The 17,531-nt window shown below is 29.0% G+C and overlaps 1 protein-coding gene and 5 non-coding genes across 7 annotated transcripts; 4 read left to right on the top strand and 2 right to left on the bottom strand.

Annotated features, from left to right (window-relative positions):
• Positions 1-30: 30 nt before the first annotated feature.
• On the top strand, positions 31-104 carry TRNAV-AAC. The gene has a single exon. It is a non-coding gene; the product is annotated as a tRNA-Val (tRNA).
• Positions 105-3,380: 3,276 nt separating this feature from the next.
• Positions 3,381-3,454, top strand: TRNAV-AAC. Its single transcript has one exon. It is a non-coding gene; the product is annotated as a tRNA-Val (tRNA).
• A 695-nt stretch (positions 3,455-4,149) lies between these two features.
• Positions 4,150-4,223, bottom strand: TRNAV-AAC. The gene has a single exon. It is a non-coding gene; the product is annotated as a tRNA-Val (tRNA).
• Positions 4,224-7,883: 3,660 nt separating this feature from the next.
• On the top strand, positions 7,884-7,957 carry TRNAV-AAC. Its single transcript has one exon. It is a non-coding gene; the product is annotated as a tRNA-Val (tRNA).
• Positions 7,958-11,038: 3,081 nt separating this feature from the next.
• Positions 11,039-11,111, top strand: TRNAV-AAC. Its single transcript has one exon. It is a non-coding gene; the product is annotated as a tRNA-Val (tRNA).
• A 1,230-nt stretch (positions 11,112-12,341) lies between these two features.
• On the bottom strand, positions 12,342-16,145 carry LOC114166605 (growth-regulating factor 9-like). 2 transcript variants are annotated; one of them, XM_028051353.1, is made up of 4 exons: positions 15,878-16,145; positions 15,435-15,752; positions 14,318-14,914; positions 12,342-12,883 (listed from the first exon to the last, which is right to left on the bottom strand). In XM_028051353.1, exons 1-4 carry the CDS (start codon positions 15,924-15,926, stop codon positions 12,468-12,470), a joined length of 1,380 nt encoding a protein of 459 aa, XP_027907154.1. In that variant the 5' UTR covers positions 15,927-16,145; the 3' UTR covers positions 12,342-12,467. The 2 variants fall into 2 exon arrangements, with proteins under 2 accessions (XP_027907154.1, XP_027907155.1); XM_028051354.1 differs by having other exon boundaries at positions 15,435-15,746.
• Positions 16,146-17,531: the final 1,386 nt, after the last annotated feature.

Here is a 17,531-nt window from a genome sequence, read left to right as displayed (position 1 = left end):
ATAATTAAACAGAACATTTAAAAACATAACGGTTTCGTGGTGTAGTTGGTTATCACGTCAGTCTAACACACTGAAGGTCTCCGGTTCGAGTCCGGGCGAAGCCATTTTCTCTTTTGTTCTTTTTCTTGATTTAAAATTTTTTAGAAAATGTCATTTTTTTTTTTGTTTTATTAAGTTTCACAAGTTTGTTTTTCAGTTAGGGAAGAAAAACATTGGAAAATATGAAAGAAACTTGTATTTTCAAAAATTATCTTTTTATCATCTCTATTATAATAAATATGTGGGTACAATTACTTAATTTTAATTAACTTATTTAGTTATTAGTTTCGAATATCACAATTTTTTTTCTGCTTATGTTAAGTGAATAGACATATTTCTCATTTTATTTCATATCTTTTCTCTCACTTTATTTTCTTATACTTTCTTTTATTTATCTCCTATCTTCTTTCAGTGGGAAAAAAAAATCTTACGCTTGTTTCTTATGGATCTTTCAACATGACAGAACTAGATAAATAAGCAGTCAAATTAGATAAAAAAAAAAAAAAAAGCTTACGTAACCATGTTGATTATATAAGGAGGCTCTTAATTTAAGATCGATCTCTTATTTAAGACCCTAACCTAAGTGTTAAAAAAAGTAATTATATAATTAAATTAATTTTTTAAAATGGAAAAATTTAGATTTAAATAAAAATATTTAAAAAAGTGTTCTTGTAAGACCTCACAAATGCAATACAATCTTAAAAATGGCACGACAGTGTAGAATTAATTTGAAGTGATTTAACTTAAAATTTCATAAGAATGTTTAAACCTTTACATTAATAATAAGAAATATTAACATATTATGAACAAACTCATACCACAAATAATATAAATAAAAACTAAACATATATTATGATATTTAACAAGAATCCTAATATTTTACATTTGTTTTATAACATACATTTAATTTCATTTATAATGAGCTAATGGTAATTAATATTATGATAATTCTATTTATAAATAATTGCGAATATTTGTTGATTGGATTATTTTTACAAAAAACAAAAAAGTTGTTTGATCCAACTTATCATGTAGAGACTATTACTCCGTGATTACGATATCATCAATATAGACTAAATTGTTGTGAAAGAAGCATCATCATTTTGTACGAACAAGGAATTATCAGTTGTGCTCTGAGTGCAGCCAAAATTTAATAAGACATTATTCAAAAAGGACAAAACGAAGGAGAAGACAAAGAAAGAAGACAAAGTAGTGAGAATAATGGCCTCCTCTACAAATATTTTACGATTTTGAACCCTAGAAACACCTTTAAGCATCGGTTATTTGGAAAACCAAGGTCAAAAGGTTAACTACCTCGTTTATAATAAAACATGAGGCCTAAAAGGGTGCGTACAATGACAATTTTTAAAATTTAACCAGCTTTTTAGCCTCGGTTATTAAAGACCTGAAGCATATACCCTTATTGTGTCTTGGTTGTAGGGAAATCAACTCATTTCGAGTATTAAATAATTAAAAAAAAGAGTGAAAATTTTGTAAATTTGAGGAACGTATAGACACCGAGTTGTAAAAACCGAAGCATATTAGCTTTGATGCTTCAATTTCAAAAGAATCGAAGTCCAAACCTCTGTATTCAAATTAAAAAATTCAAAATAATTGAAAAATTATAGAGACATTAGGCTTCAGTTATTGCGAAACCGAGACAAAAAGACTTGTATGTTTCAGTTATTAGGACAAAACCGCTAAAATTGAAAAATTGTCATCATGTCTTAATATGCTTCAGTTCCACTCTAACCGAAGCATATAGTGCAATTTAAAAGTCCAAATCTGCACTAGTGAATGGGGATTTTACCTAGTGACACAAAGACTTAACAACAATAGATCTCACTAAAATATATTTTGAATGGATCTTATGACCATTTCAAGAATGAAACTCTAAGTCTAACTCAACCTTATAAAATTGTTTTATAAGATGAGGTTTGTATCTATTTATGTTTTGAAAATTTATCTTATCTTTAATCAATGTAAGATCTCTAATTATATTAAACTTTTTTTATCATGTAATATTAATTCATTTTAGTTCCCAATATATATGCCATAACATTCATAAACTAAACAATTATTGGGCACATTGTATAATGTCAAGGAACAAACTGATCAATATTAATATAGATACATAATTTTTTATTTATCCTCAAGCTACTTTTAAATATCCTAGTTAACAAGATCTTCTACCTAATAATATTAATTCCATTATTAAATTGATAATTATATTAGTAATATGAATATTCAATACATTTTGATCCCTAAACTTTAAAAATGAATGAATATAGTTTTTTTAACTCAATTGCATTAATTTTTTTTTTATGTCGAATGCATTTCTCAGTAGATATTGAACTACGAATGTGTCAAATAATGTAAATAATTCCAATGCTAACATGAAAAGCATTCGACACGTCAAAAAAAATTAACATAAATGGGTTAAAAGGACTATATTCATTCATTTCTAAAATTTAGGAACCAAAAAACAAATTCCAATTTTGAATCAATATTCGGATTACATCGTACACTGTCAACGATTACATTAAGGTGAATCTGATAAGGCATATCCAAAATTTATATAAAGTTGGATAGTAAGTAACTTGAATAATACATTGTATCAATGAAAGAGAAAAAAAAAACATAGCACGATCATTAATTAGCTTTGAAACTAAATAAGAAAGAAATGAAAAGCATAACTTATATGATTTCCTCGGGCAGATGACAATTGTAATTATTTATTATGGGACTTTCTTTTGTCAATTTTGATCTTTCTTAATATATTTCTCTAATTATTTATGTGAAATACATTTTGGAATGATATATATTAATTAGTGGAGTCATTATTAAGTTTATACAGAGAAATAAGAATATTATGTGTTCTTGCACGGCTAAAATGTATTAAGCCAACCCATGTGTTGACTTATTCAGTCTAGTTGCCAAGTGAAAAAGTTGCATTGAAGAATCATCACTGAAAGGAATCTCAAATCCCATCATTCGATAATATTTTTTGCAATGAGGTAAAGATATCTTAAGACAAATATGCCACAACAATCATTGTAAAGCTTTATGAAAAGAGAAAGGTGATTTTATGTGTTGAATAAAGTAATTCATCTTTCTTAATACATTCATAATTTATAAACACCATCTCATTTAATATCCAACATACATCATTCTCACAGGCACATATCATGTTACGTGTGGCTCACATTTTTCTAATTTTAGGGACTTTTTTTTTATCGATTTTTTGCTTTTAAAAGCCAACTTGCAGGTACAATGTATTTTCAGGAATAAATTATTCATTGTTTTATCCAGAAATTGTTAACTGAAAGTTTAGAGCATGAGGTGTCGTGGTGTAGTTGGTTATCACGTCAGTCTAACACACTGAAGGTCTCCGGTTCAAGTCCGGGCGACGCCATGAATTTTGTTTTAGGTTTGTTTTTCTTCATTTGAGTGTTATTCTAAAAGTAATGTTTTAACATTTGATGTTCAAGTTTTGTTTTAAGACACTGCGTGATCTAACTCTGCAGTTCTCAGTCTTAAAACTGAAAAGTGTGACTTGAAGGATTTAGGTTCTGAATTTTGAGTTTTATTGACATGTTGTTTACATGGTCTGTGTTCTTTTATGCAGCTGATATAGTTTCTTCAACAAACAAACTATACTCATCCTTTCTCAAAAATCTCTCTTTTCAACAACCTCTCTTATACTGCACTTTATCAGTAGCTTCGCTTATTTTTGTTAGTTCCCACAGAGTGAGTGATTACACAAATATTTGAAATCCCAATAAAAAGTTTGTGGATTTAAATGGAATGAGTCTGAGAAGAAGCATTCCAAGGCATTGATGTTACTCTTACTGGGAAAACAGAAAGCATCTTTACCTTCCAAACAATCATCTCCCGCCAAACTTCATTCACATTTTACAACAAAAACTAAAGCTAATCAAAATCCTTAATTGTTTCTACAACTTAACTTTTGCATAAAGAATTTTAATATGTCAACAAATATATACATTTACTTATTTTCCTACAAAGGCTTATCTTTCCAAATGCACTGTGAAAGCAATCTCAAATTTAACACAGAAATTAAGAAAAACAAACTTAAAACAAAAAACATGGCGTCGCCCGGACTTGAACCGGAGACCTTCAGTGTGTTAGACTGACGTGATAACCAACTACACCACGACACCACACGTTTTAACTTTTCACTTAATAATTTATCTGATAAAGCAATGAATAATTTATTCCAAACATTGTAGTGTACTAACAAGTTGGTTTCTAAAAGTTAAAACTTGAGAAAGAATGTTCCTACAATTAGAAAAATGTCAGCCACACCTTGTAACATCTAAAAGAAATGATATTTTCATATGTACGTTCCTTGCATAATGCATTATGTATTATTTATTTGTATAAAGAAAATTAATTTATCTTTATTTAACTAATACTAGACTAATTAAAAGTGCATTACTCAAATGTATCATCATTAATAAATTAAAAATGTTTATACTTTTATAATAAATTAAAGATAAATCTTAATTTGAAATAAATCACAAAAACAAGCTAAACTATCGGTTGTATTAAAATCAAAATGTTACATGAAAAGTGAATGTAGATTAATATCATTGTTATTAAGTCTTTAATTTCTTCTCCTCAAAAATAAAGAAAGTAAGAGTGAATCTTTCTCTATCCTCTAACACTTTTTTATAACATCATAAAGTTTACAACATAATTATTCAAATGAATTTGTAATTGAATTAATGAAGCAATTTTTAAAAAATTTAGATTTGCATAAATCATAACTAATCATGTGACGTCCTATTTAATAGATAAATCTAATAAATAAAAAGTCGCATAATCATAATAAAGTAGAGCCAAGGCAGAAGCATATTAGAATTAACCTTTTACGGTCATCTAAAATATATTGAATAAGAAAACTAAGACACAAAACACATGCCATAAACAGAATTTAAACACGGATTAGTTTAATTTGAAAATTTGCTCACAGGGCAAGAAACTACAAGATAACAATACTTAAAAAGGGACTCCATCATAGAGCAAAATCCAACGAGCCTAACTAAACTACAACATCTCCATCACCACTATGATCATCGCGAGCTCCCACATCTACTCACACCAAATATTTTGTGATCATTGCAAAAAAGAAAACACCACAAGAAAACATAACACAAGAAGAGAAAGGGTATGCTAAATGCAAAAAGAAAAAGAAATATACACATCGCGAGCTCCCACATCTACTCACACCAAATAATTTCATTTGCACGTCTAGGAAGATTATAGACGTGCAAATGAAATTATTCTACAACATTATAGACATGCAATGCAATTAACTACATAATGCACATATGAGATGCCCCTCATCATTAACTTATATTTTTAAGATTTCTCGATAAAAAGCAAGACCACGACAAATATTGTTGAAATCCAAACAATATCTCACGTGGAAAACACATAATTTCTGATAATAAGATTAGAAGTTTAAATAAAACAACGAAATACAACAAGCTAATAAAAAAAATGCGACATCAACCAAAATAATGAATAAAAACAAACTTCTACAACATCCATTGATATTAATCAAACAAACTCAGCACATTCCAGAACGAAAATATGTACAATCCATTTCAAAGAAAAGAAGCAGTTTTAACTTCCCTTACCTTGACAGGTGCTAACCCAAGAATAAGCCCCAAAGGAAGAGCTTCACAACATGATTACAACTTACGGAGCTGGAAAACAGAACCAAAGGAGGTGAAAACTAAGACCCTAACAAAGGTTAAAGGATAACTGAAGCTTCCAAACAGAAAAGAAACGAAATGGAACATGAGTTTAGAGTTCTACTTCGACATTTGTAATCGATTACACAATACTGGAAATCCAAATTGTTCGAATGTAATCGATTATATGTTGATATCGTGTTGGGGTTACACATTTTCTATTTAGAAATCGTTTGGGTTGTACACGATTTCTCTTTTAAAATCGTCATGGGCCCACCACGTTCCATTTTAAGGGGAAATTTTCTACGGGATATACGTTTTTGCTTTTCATAAATCGTATAGGGGCAGCATGTTTTGCCTAAATATGTATTTGTTTTAAAAGATGCCTAATTTTGTATTTAGCCTGAGTTAAATGCCTAGTATGAAAAAAAAACCATCATTTTATCATGTTTTCCTTTTACTTTTAGAAGCTAACTTGTTTTTTTGAAACTAATTATTTACTTTTCAACAAAACAGATACTAATTGTAGACTTAATGCATGTGTTGTCGTGGTGTAGTTGGTTATCACATTCAACAAACAATACTCGTCCTTACTAAAAATTATAAAACAATTTTATTGTTTTAGTTATAAAATACATATGTTTTCTTTTGTAATTATTATTTTGGTTTTAATTTGTTGTGTTTATACTATTTTTCTTGAACGACACCCTTGTATAATATTTTAAATCAAAATGGATGAAGGATTTAAATGTATAAGCAAAACACTAAAATAGTCATATATATCATACATATATGAATTGCATTAGTTGTCGTGTAATCTTAACTGTTTAAAAATTTTGGGAATTATGTTGCCAAAACTTTGTGAATAAGTTTTAGTTTCAAGAATTGTATGTAAATTTAATGTGAAAAAATGATTGCAAAATAAATTATAGTGAATGAAATTGAGAATGGGAAAATATAATGTCATTAAGGACTTTATGGATATATATATATATAGATAGATAGATAGATAGATAGATAGATAGATAGATAGATAGATAGATACACATGGTATAGAGTTTAGAGAAAGATCATGTAGACTTGGGAGAATAGAGGATGGTGACATGGTTTCCCTCGATTGATGTACATGGTTAGCCGTGTAAAAATAAATCACAGGCCTCACACTCTATTCTTTTTTGTTCTCTTAACTATGCTTTTAGACGAAGAAGGTGGTGTAGTGCACACGTTGTATTTGTGCAAGCTTACGACCTAATGACACTATCCATATTGATGTAAGACCATTATGACTCGGAAGGTATAATGATATCATTTAAGGGTCCAGGGTACTTGAAATGATGACTATGACAAGTTTAATGATGAGTTTGAACTCAAATTAAATAGATATGCTTAATAAAATATTGATAATGATAAGTATAACATCTTGGACTCAATATACATACATAAATTTCTTTTTGTATCAACTTGATTTTTTTTTTTGCATTATTAGTTATTATTCATGCAAATTTAAAATTTTTAGAAGTTATTTCATTCGATTACAAATTCATTTGAATAATTATGCCGTAAATTTTGAGATGTTATAAAAAAGTTTGAGATAAGAAAAATAATCATTCTTATTTCTTTATAACAATAAGATTAATCTACCTTAATTTTTATTATAATTTTTTTATTTTGTTAAATCAAATGATCTAGTTTAACCAGTTTTTATGATGTATTTCAAATTAAGATATATCTTTAGCTTGTGGTAAAAATATAAACAAATTTCTCTTACATACATACATTTATTTTTTTATTATATATATATATATATATATATTTATTTATTTATTTTTAACAACTTAAATATTATGTATGATTAACAATATATTTTAGTGATATATTTTTATTTCATATAGTATTAGTTAAATAAATATAAATTAAGTTTCTTTACGCAAATGAACGATATATTATAAAATAAAATACATCTAAAAACACCTATTTTTTAGGTGTTACGAGATGTGGCTGATATTATTCTTTTCAAGTTTTTACTTTTAGAACAACTTGTTAGTACATTATAGTTTTTGGAATTTACTATTTATTTATTTATGGGTCAAATATATTAATTAAAAGTTTTAAATATGTGGTGTCGTGGTGTAGTTGGTTATCATGTCAGTCTAACATACTGAAGGTTTCCGGTTCAAGTTCGGGCGACGCCAATATTTACATTTTACGTTTTTCTTCATTTCAATTTTACTGTAAGCTGAACTTTCTTTCATGTCCTACTTTTCTTTTTCCCACATAGTTACAGAAACTTCATGTACATGCAATAATTTAAATTTAATATGGATAGAGAGGAGTTAATACAGTCAGAACATTTGCTAAATTCTTACAATAAATCATAAATATAAATAAATATGCATGATGTTTTAAAGTGATAATCCAATTACTTACTTTAATTTTAATAATTCATATAAGACACTGCATGATATAACTTTATAATCTGTATTTTCCCCTTTATTCATATGTTGCTTTAGATGATCTTTCTTCTTATGCTACTCCAAATGTGTCTTCTCAATAACTCCACTCAACAACTAATCTTTGCTTTGCATCTTCTCCCAACTCAAACTAGAGAAGTTGCATTCCATGGACTTCAATCTTATATACAAGGTTGCATATATGTTCAATGTTTAATTCTAAATAAATTTTGTTCTTTTCTATGAATTTTTGGTTTTAATTTGGTTCTAAAAATTGAAAAAGTTTCAATGTTCACACTACTTTGGTCATTTTAGTCTCGGCATTATTTTTTTAGTTCAATTTTGACGTCCAATTCTTTAAAAATGTTCAATTTAGTCCTCTTATTATTTTTTATTCAATTTAGTCATTTTTTTTAAATAATTCAATTTTATTTTTTCCAATTTGAGACCAAATTAATAATAAACTAAAATAAAAAATTAGATGACTAAATCACTAATTAAGCCTAATTTCTTTTAGTGGAAACATATCGATGAATAAGAATATAAAAATTAGGTTAAAATACTCTATTAGTCCACATTTTTGTTCCAAAATCTCAATTAGGTCTTAAAATTTCTTTTTAGTCTCAATTAGGTCCATATTTTTTAAAATGTGTAACAATTAAGTCTATTTCGTTAGTATGGTGTTAACGATGTTAAGGATGTGTCATGTGTCAGCTCCTCATGTTTTTGAATTTTTTTATTTGTTTTTAATTTTCTTAATTTTTTTTTTAAATTATTCATGTCACGTGTCATGTCAATATTGTACTACATGTCAAGTTAGTAAGGTGACACATGTCAAATCATTGTCTGAATCTCAATTTGGTCTATATATTTGTTATTTTGATTACATTTCAATCCATTTTTTTCAATTTTCAATTTCATCATCTGCAAATTAAGAAAATATTGTGCTACATGTCTATTAAGACCTATTTGAGACCTATTAAATAAATAAATAAATCTTAAGACCTATTTGAGATTTTAGAACAAAAACGTGGACCAATGAAATATTTTAACCTAAAAATTAAATAAAAATATATAACTATTATGAATCGATACTCGTATATTGATACTCGTCTATTAATTTGCTATAATTACTTGTATGACTCGTTAGTCTTTACTATTATTATTAGGATTAAATATGTTTTTTGTTCCTTAACTTTTAGTGAATTTTGAAATTAGTCAATTTCGAAACTATGGACCAATTTAGTCCTGCATCTTTCGAAATACGTAGATTTCGTCATTTTAATCAAATTTTGTTAGGTTTATTTGATGTTTCGTACGCATTTCAGGATTGTATTTGAGTTGTTTACACTATTTGACATATTTTTGTTTTAATGTTAACTCAAATACTATATTAAAACGCGCTTGAAATGTCAAATAAATTCAACAAAATTTGATTAAAATGATTAAATTCACGTATTTCGAAAGATGAAGAACTAAATTGGTCCAAAATTTCAAAATAAACTATTCTAAAATTTACTAACGTTAATGGAAAAAAAACATATTTAACCCTATTATTATTATTATTATTATTATTATTATTATTAACTGTATTGCTTTATTCTATAACGATAACAAATTTAACGTTGTCATTCTAAGTGTACAATTACTCTCCTGACACACAATTATCAAAGTTTATCGTTCACTCAATAGATTTAGAGTTGTATTAACTTCATATTTTTAGATTAATTATTTATTTTATGTACTTCTTCGCAACTCGATACACATTCATGAGATTCCTTTGTGTGTGTGGGAATTTGTTATAGAATTGGAGAGTGAAGAAAGTGTAGTAAGATATGAGAGTTCATGATGAAGTGAAAGATGGCATGCCAGAGTCATGTGTCTGACTCACTAGGTTGCAGAGTAGATGCAGCTCAAGGCCTAAAAGAAAGTGCAACAAATTAACACATAATTTCAGAAGCAACAATTTCAATATTGAGGAAGAATAGATTCAAAAGGCACATGGCAATGTGATTCTTTGGAGTAAGACAAAATTGGATGCCTGTGAAAGCTGCTATCAATCTCATCCATGCCTTCAACTGCACCTATTCAACTTCCAAACTACAAATATTTACAATGAAAATACAAATTTTAAAATTATTAATTTATTATTTACAATAATTAAATAAGTATACGGGAAAGGAATATATATTAAAATAAATTATGAGAAAAAAAATCATAATATCACTTGCGATTTCAAATTTTTGTTTATGGTTCATTTTTGATTTTGGATTTTCTATTAACTTTTATCTGTCGTTTCAACGTTGTATCTTTAAAATATATTGATAATTATTAATTTTAAAATTTTAAAATATATTAAAATTATTTTTAAAATATCAAAATAATGTGTTTTTAATTTAAAAAAAAAATAACAAAAATTAAAGAGCGAAACCGAACTCTATTTTCTTATACATTACTTATGATTTGAAGAAAGAGAACATGGTAAGACTTTTTACAGGAAAAAATTTACTTTTACTCAGATTTTCTGAGTAAAAAAAGTTTTCCAATGGTTTCACCAAAATATTTGACGTGCCTGGCCAGTTGACATTATTTTCTTACCATTAATTGATAGAAGATTTTCGGTTTCAGATATTTTTATCAATTTGTTTTACTTCTTACATTTAAGATTATTTTGGAAAAAAAAATATTTTTTATTTAATGAAAGCTTTATACAAATTTTAATTTTACTATTTTATCTATAAATCATAATATGATGTCATATTTAAGAAGGATAGTTTTAAGTATTTAATGAATAAATTAATACTTTGCAAATTTTAAACATACGGTGTCGTGGTGTAGTTGGTTATCACGTCAGTCTAACATACTAAGGTCTCCGGTTCAAGTCCGGTCGACGCCATTTTTTTCCAATGATATTATTTTAATATTGTATTTTTATACTTCGTTTAACTTTCAAACGTATTAGGCACGGGTCGGTTCTTTTAATTTTTTTTAACCTGTATTAAAAATGAATATAATTATTTTGAATTGAAAATATGAAAAGGAAAATATCATTAATTATGAGTATTTTTTAGATAACAAATTAAATTAAATTAAATAGTATTATTTTAATACGTCTAAATTAAATACTAGATATTGATATTGAGAAAAAATTTCGTGGTTCCAATAAAATATTAGGATTTTATAATTTGAATGAAATTTATTATACATGTAATTATGTTATATGGTGATAGAAAATTTAAATTACATGCTTTTACTTTATATTGGCGTGAAATTGAATATTTTATTCCAAGAGATTTTGTTTTGTCCGTTGAATCTTTGTGTTCATTAAGTTTTTTTAAATATTTTGTAGTGAAGTTATGCCCATTAAAGGTATGTTCATTTATTATTGTTGGTTTATGATTTTTAATTATATGTTGTTTAATTTGTTTGGTTTTGATCTTTCTAAGCAGTAGTACATAATGTTGGATGATGTTTGTAAGTTGTTTTGGGAGCATATTCTTGTGTTTGACAAATTAGCATTGCTCATTGTTCCACTTACAAAGAATTTTGAGCTTAATATGAAGAAAACATAGCCTAATAATATTGTTTTGTTTGGTGTGGATGCGGTTGTTGATTACTATGGGTTGTACAATACATGTAACATGCATTTAAACTATATTGGAGATGTGATATTTTCATGGTTTTAGATGTTGAACATGTTTGACCAGGTGTTATTTTAATATATTATGCTATTTGTGTTAATATATTACATGTTTGTGTTCTTTATATATATACTGTCTTCACCTTCTACTTGTCTTATTTGATGTTTCTCTCTATTGATGTTTATCATTTGTGTGACAAACACTTATCCAATAAATTTGTTAAGAGCCATTTCACAATGAACACCTAAAAGCATAGCAGAAATATTAAACCCTAAAACAAACACAAATATAGTAATTAATAATAATTATGCTACTTTAGTGAACTTGATGTCAAACTCTTATGGGAAACAAAAAGGAGAAATCCAGTTCACTTGTTCAAAAGAAGAAATGAAGAATTTAACCAATGCTAATGATTAGTCTAACCCACTGAAGCTCTCTTGTACGAGTCCACCTTAATTTGATCTATCACTTTGTGAAGACGACATGATAAAAAACACGGGGTTGAATTTTTTCTTCATGGAGATCTTTGTTCACTTCACACATAATTGATCTCAAATGTTACAACAGCTACTTGTTCATGAAGCAGGATTAAGGAAGAAAAAAAGCATGTCTCAGAAAGAAGTATAGCTACACTCTTGCAAGGTGTCACTGATGGTGGTATCAGTGTCATTGTTACTAGAGCCTTTCCCATTGCATTGAGCACTTGCTGGAACTGACATGGAAAGATTTGTGCTTGGAATTGCGGAATCCTCTTTCTGCATGTTGGTTGTGGCCGGAGAGTTCGGCAACCGCGCAATGGTAACGGCAGAACAAGTAGTTGTGGTGGTTGTAGCAGCAGCTGCTGCTATTTCATGGCTTGCAAAACGCTTTTTAGCACCTCTGTGCATGTGTGTGGCACAGTACTTCTGACCAGGAAGAACAACACTCTTGCATTGCCACTTCTTGCCGTCCGTTCGCCGGCACCGGTCCGGTGCAGATTCTGTGTTGTTGGTTTTGTCATTCACGTAAGAAGGGTTGTTACCAAAAACTGAAAATGGCAGCCAAAAGAAACCAACAATGTTCTATCAGTTTTCACATGAAAGGTTGTTCTTGTAAGTTAGTAATATAACATTAACACATTAAAGATGCACAACATAGTATTTCTTTGTTGTTTCTCAACGAATGTAAGTCGGGAAATTGCTGAATTTTAACATGGATAAGAGGAAGTTACAAAATGGTTATTATGAGAAATAAGAACAATATATAGATCATTAGATCATATTTAAATGTTTGACATGATCTATATTTATAATTCTCCCATTCTTAAAATAGAATTGTTCTAGTAATACATATCCCTTGGATAGGGATTGGAAGGAGTAAGGCTTTTCCACCACAGTCAAGGCTTTTAGCAGGGATAAACTAACTTTTCTTTACTTGCATCATTTAATAAGGGTTAATATGTTTTTCGTTCTCAAACTATTACAAAAAAATTGTATTTCGTCATTAAACTAAATTATAAATTATAAAGTATTTCATCCCTTCACTCTATGATAATCATGTATAACATCTGTTCCAATAAATAACATGTAAGGTGTTTTATATGTCTTTCACAAAAAGTAAGGATGAAATACTTCATAATTTAGTTTAGGGGCAAAACACAATTTTCTATAATAGTTTGAGGGCGAAAAATATATTTAACTTATTTAATAATATATGTAAATGCAATCATTCACATGGCGTTTACATTCATGCTGCTATTGTAGTTTCTGACAGTAAACAGTGTTCACCCTTATTCTTAAAATGGAATGTTGATATTTACAAATCTGTCAATGAATCTTTTGCATAACTCTACTCAAGAACTAATCTTTGGTTTACATCTCCTCCAACAAGTGATTCAAACTAAAGGATTCAGCTTCTCTGGACTTGTATCTTAACATGATGAAGACCAACAATCTCAAACAGTGTAGAAAAATAAGTGCGTTTTGTGGAACACACCTAATTCTAAGCAGAAAAAGGACCAGTATCTATGAGGGTGTCTTATGTGCATGTAAAGTTAGGAGTAAGTTTTGGAGAAGTGCATCTAGATTCTTGACTAATTGAGCACACAATTATTAGTACACTTAACGACCATGTCAACTACATGAGATTCTAAAATTTGAATTAGGCCCCACAGAAAAAGCATGACAGTAAATAGGACAGAACATGCTTGATATGATGCTATATTGCTATTGATTCTGTTTTGTGTTAGTAGGGACTGGTAGGACCATGGGAGAGAGACTATTAAGAAACATTTGAGCTACATGAGGCCTCATGATCAAGTGAAACATGACATGACAGAGTCATGTCACTGACCCCACTCCATGGAACATGTTTGATTGGCTTAGAGTTTGTTGAAAGAATGGGGATGTGTCTGTTATTCTATAGTCCTACAAAATGTAGTGAAAAAAACATAAACTATTGCAACCAACTACATCAAAATTACCTTGAAGAACACTTGTTGGGGAGAAGCTTATTCCAGTAGAGATGCTATTAGAATCACCAACAACAATGCTTCCTTTCCCATCACTTCTATTGCCTGTGCTGTTACTGACACGGCTCTTGGACTGGTTATCTTTCTGGCACATCTTTAGGCAACTTTTGTTATCCGCCGCCTTAGGAGCACCGGCAGTGGCAAGGCCGGAGCCCGGGAATGCCGCCGCAGAGGCCGAAGGAAACACCATGAGGGACCTGTTCATGGAAGAGCAATTGTCAATGCTGAGGCTCCTTGATGGGGTGCTGGAAGGTGTTTCACTAGGTTGCATTGCCATGGTGAGGTTTGGATTTGAAATTTCAAATCTTGTCTTTGAGGCTGATTTGGTAGGTGACTTGCCACAAGGTTTTGATGCCAAAGGAGAGTTAACTTGAGATGTTTCCACAGGCTTTCTTGAACGATTTCTACCTCTATGCATGTGCCTTTCACAGTACTTTTGACCAGGCACTACACTCTTACTGCATCTCCATTTCTTTCCATCAGTTCTTCTGCACCTATGAGGTTCTGGATCCACCACATTCCCATGATCAAAACCAAGGAAACTGTATTCTGTAACCAAAACCAATGAACAAAACATACAAAACAAACTCATCATTATCTTACAAATACATCAACAAACATACCCTTTTAGCATCAAAAAAGATATGAAACTAAGCCTACCTTTAAACATATCAAAATTCCAAATGGATCCCAATACTAAGTAAATCCACTTTGAACATACAAACTCATCATTACCTTACAAGTACATCAACAAACATACCCTTTTAGCATCAAAAGTTATGAAAGTAAGCCTACCTTTGAACATATTTAAATCCCAAATGTATCCAAAACTAAGTAAATCTACTAGTAAGAGCATTTTGCTTAAATCTTGGCACCAAACAAAACAAAAACAATGCCAACAATTAACTCCAAAGAAATAGGGAGTTTCTATGTAACAATTCATTCCAGAAACAGAATCAAACAAGGCACTGATTCATCCTATAATAAACGCAACATTACATTACAGTTTTTTTAAAGGGTAAAACTTTATTATAAATGATAACTTGATCAAAGGCTATTTATTACAAACCTGACATGTTGCTTGGGAATTGCACACGGTGATGAGGAGGAGGAAGTTTATAAGCCAAGTGGTTGAAGATGAAAACTTGGTGGTGAAGCTCACGCCTCTGAGCTTCAGTGATCACATGGTTTATTTCTGGTGGCGCAGAATGAGAAGCATCAACCCCAAGATGAAGTTCAACACTATTGGAAGAGTACTCTTTTTCTTTCTCTTTCTCTTCCTTGACCATAAAAACCCTCCTTCTCTCAACATCAACACCACCAGCAGCACCACCATTTCTCATCGCGTGTCCAATGTCAATCTTCTTCCGGGGTCCACCTCCTACCCCTCAAAAAAAGACACAAACTTGAGAACAAAAATAAGAAAAACAAAACAAAAAAGAAGAAGAATAGAAAAGGTGGCAATGAAGAACATGTGATGATGGGGGAAAGTAGAGAGAGTGGAAGAGAAACCAGAAGTGTTGTGTGAAGAGGGAACAATCCTAAGAGGCTTAGCTTCCATTGTCACATTCACATGAGGGCTTTTTTCTTCTTTTTCTTTAGAGGGTCTGTCTCTGATAGTGATGATGAAGGGGAAAAAAGCTTCTTTTTCTTACTTTTTCTGTGTGAATGAGAAAATGTTAAAAGAGGATTTGAAAAAGGGTAAGCTGGGCACGGAAGTGCTTCTGCACTTGCCTCCATTTACTTCAATTGTAAGTTGGAAGAAAGAGAGTGGAGAGAGAAAGAGAGAGAGAAAGATGTGTCAGAAGTTTCTGACAAACATCTTATTACGTTGCGAGACTTTGCAGCAGTCACGTTCAGACAAACAAAATAATCCTTACGTTATACATACTGTTTCAAAAGTTGTTTGGCGCGTGAACACTTGTTTTTTCAATTTTCATGTATTATTAGTTTTAATGACACTGTGTTATATAAATTGATAATGGATGATAACAAATAGTGTTTAAGTCTAACTTATTCACTTTATTTCTAGTCCAAAATTAGATCTAAAATAAACTTCTTTTGAAACATGGACATATATTGAGTATGATTAGATATATGTATGGAAGTGTGATTTGATATTGAAGGAGATAATAAGTTAATTAATATAAAACTCTAATATTGTATGGAGAAATGAATATAGGTTTAATTATTCATTTCTTCAAAAGTATCTTTTAAGATAAAAATATTTTTTATTTATATATTATAATAGATTTGTGTTATTTCTAATTAACGTGATTGAAGATAGAAAAAATAATATTTGATTAATAAAATATACTTAAAAGCTAATTTAATGATAAAAAAGTTGAAGTATAAAGCAAAATATCATGAACTTGTATACATTATGAGTAATTTATTTTATGATACACTATTATTGTATTATAGAGTTTCATTTTTATTTCTCATTTATATGTATAGTGTTGTTTGACATTGTTTGATGTCTTCAATAGAATAATGATGTATAAACAACGAATTAAAGGTGTACGTGTTCAAATGGAAACTTATATAGGTGAATGATAAGATATATTTTTTATACATTTTTATAGTTTTATTATATAGTGATTATATTTTTTTAAATATTTTATTTTCTGTGGTCAGTTCATTTTAGTTTTTTAGTAATAAATTAGATTTTATAATAATTTTACATTTTTAACTTATCTTATTTTCACTTATTATTTCAGTTATAAATATTTTTTAGATATCATTTTAGATTGGTTATAGTTGTATCAGATTCTACACTTTCAAAATTTTAATTTTATATATTATTTGCTGAATTTGAACTTTTTTACTACTTTTTATAATTTTTAGAATTTAAGGAATATTTACTAAAAAATTGTTTACAAAAGCTTGTATATTAGTTTTTTACTTGTATTGACTTATCTTATGTGATTGGGATCAGAAACTTTATTGAACTTCAAATTAGGTCCAATTTAACTTTAAATCATTTAGGATCTATAAGACCTCCAATGTACTAATAAAATATATATAAAACTTATTTGCAAAATTTTAGAGTTTTTGGTTCTTTATTTTCTCTCTTTTTTGTCCTCTCTTCTTCTTTTTTTTCTCATATTTTTTTTTCACATTTCTATTTTCTCTGTCACGTTTGCATTGTTCAACAATGAGGATC

The sequence above is a fragment of the Vigna unguiculata genome, chromosome 10 (assembly GCF_004118075.2).
Source record: "Vigna unguiculata cultivar IT97K-499-35 chromosome 10, ASM411807v1, whole genome shotgun sequence".
Classification (NCBI taxonomy): domain Eukaryota; kingdom Viridiplantae; phylum Streptophyta; class Magnoliopsida; order Fabales; family Fabaceae; genus Vigna; species Vigna unguiculata.
The sequence above is the reverse complement of the archived record's forward strand: the minus strand, read 5'-3'. Positions and strand labels throughout refer to the sequence as shown.

Bases quoted from the DNA above. Each gene is read 5' to 3' on its own strand.
- LOC114166605 (XM_028051353.1), bottom strand. From the start codon at position 15,926: ATGGAAGCTAAGCCTCTTAGGATTGTTCCCTCTTCACACAACACTTCT. The intron at 14,915-15,434 runs GTTTGTAATAAA...TTTTGGTTACAG, and splicing joins ATTCCCAAGCAACATGTCAG to AATACAGTTTCCTTGGTTTT. The intron at 12,884-14,317 runs GTAATTTTGATG...TGCCATTTTCAG, and splicing joins CCCAACAAGTGTTCTTCAAG to TTTTTGGTAACAACCCTTCT.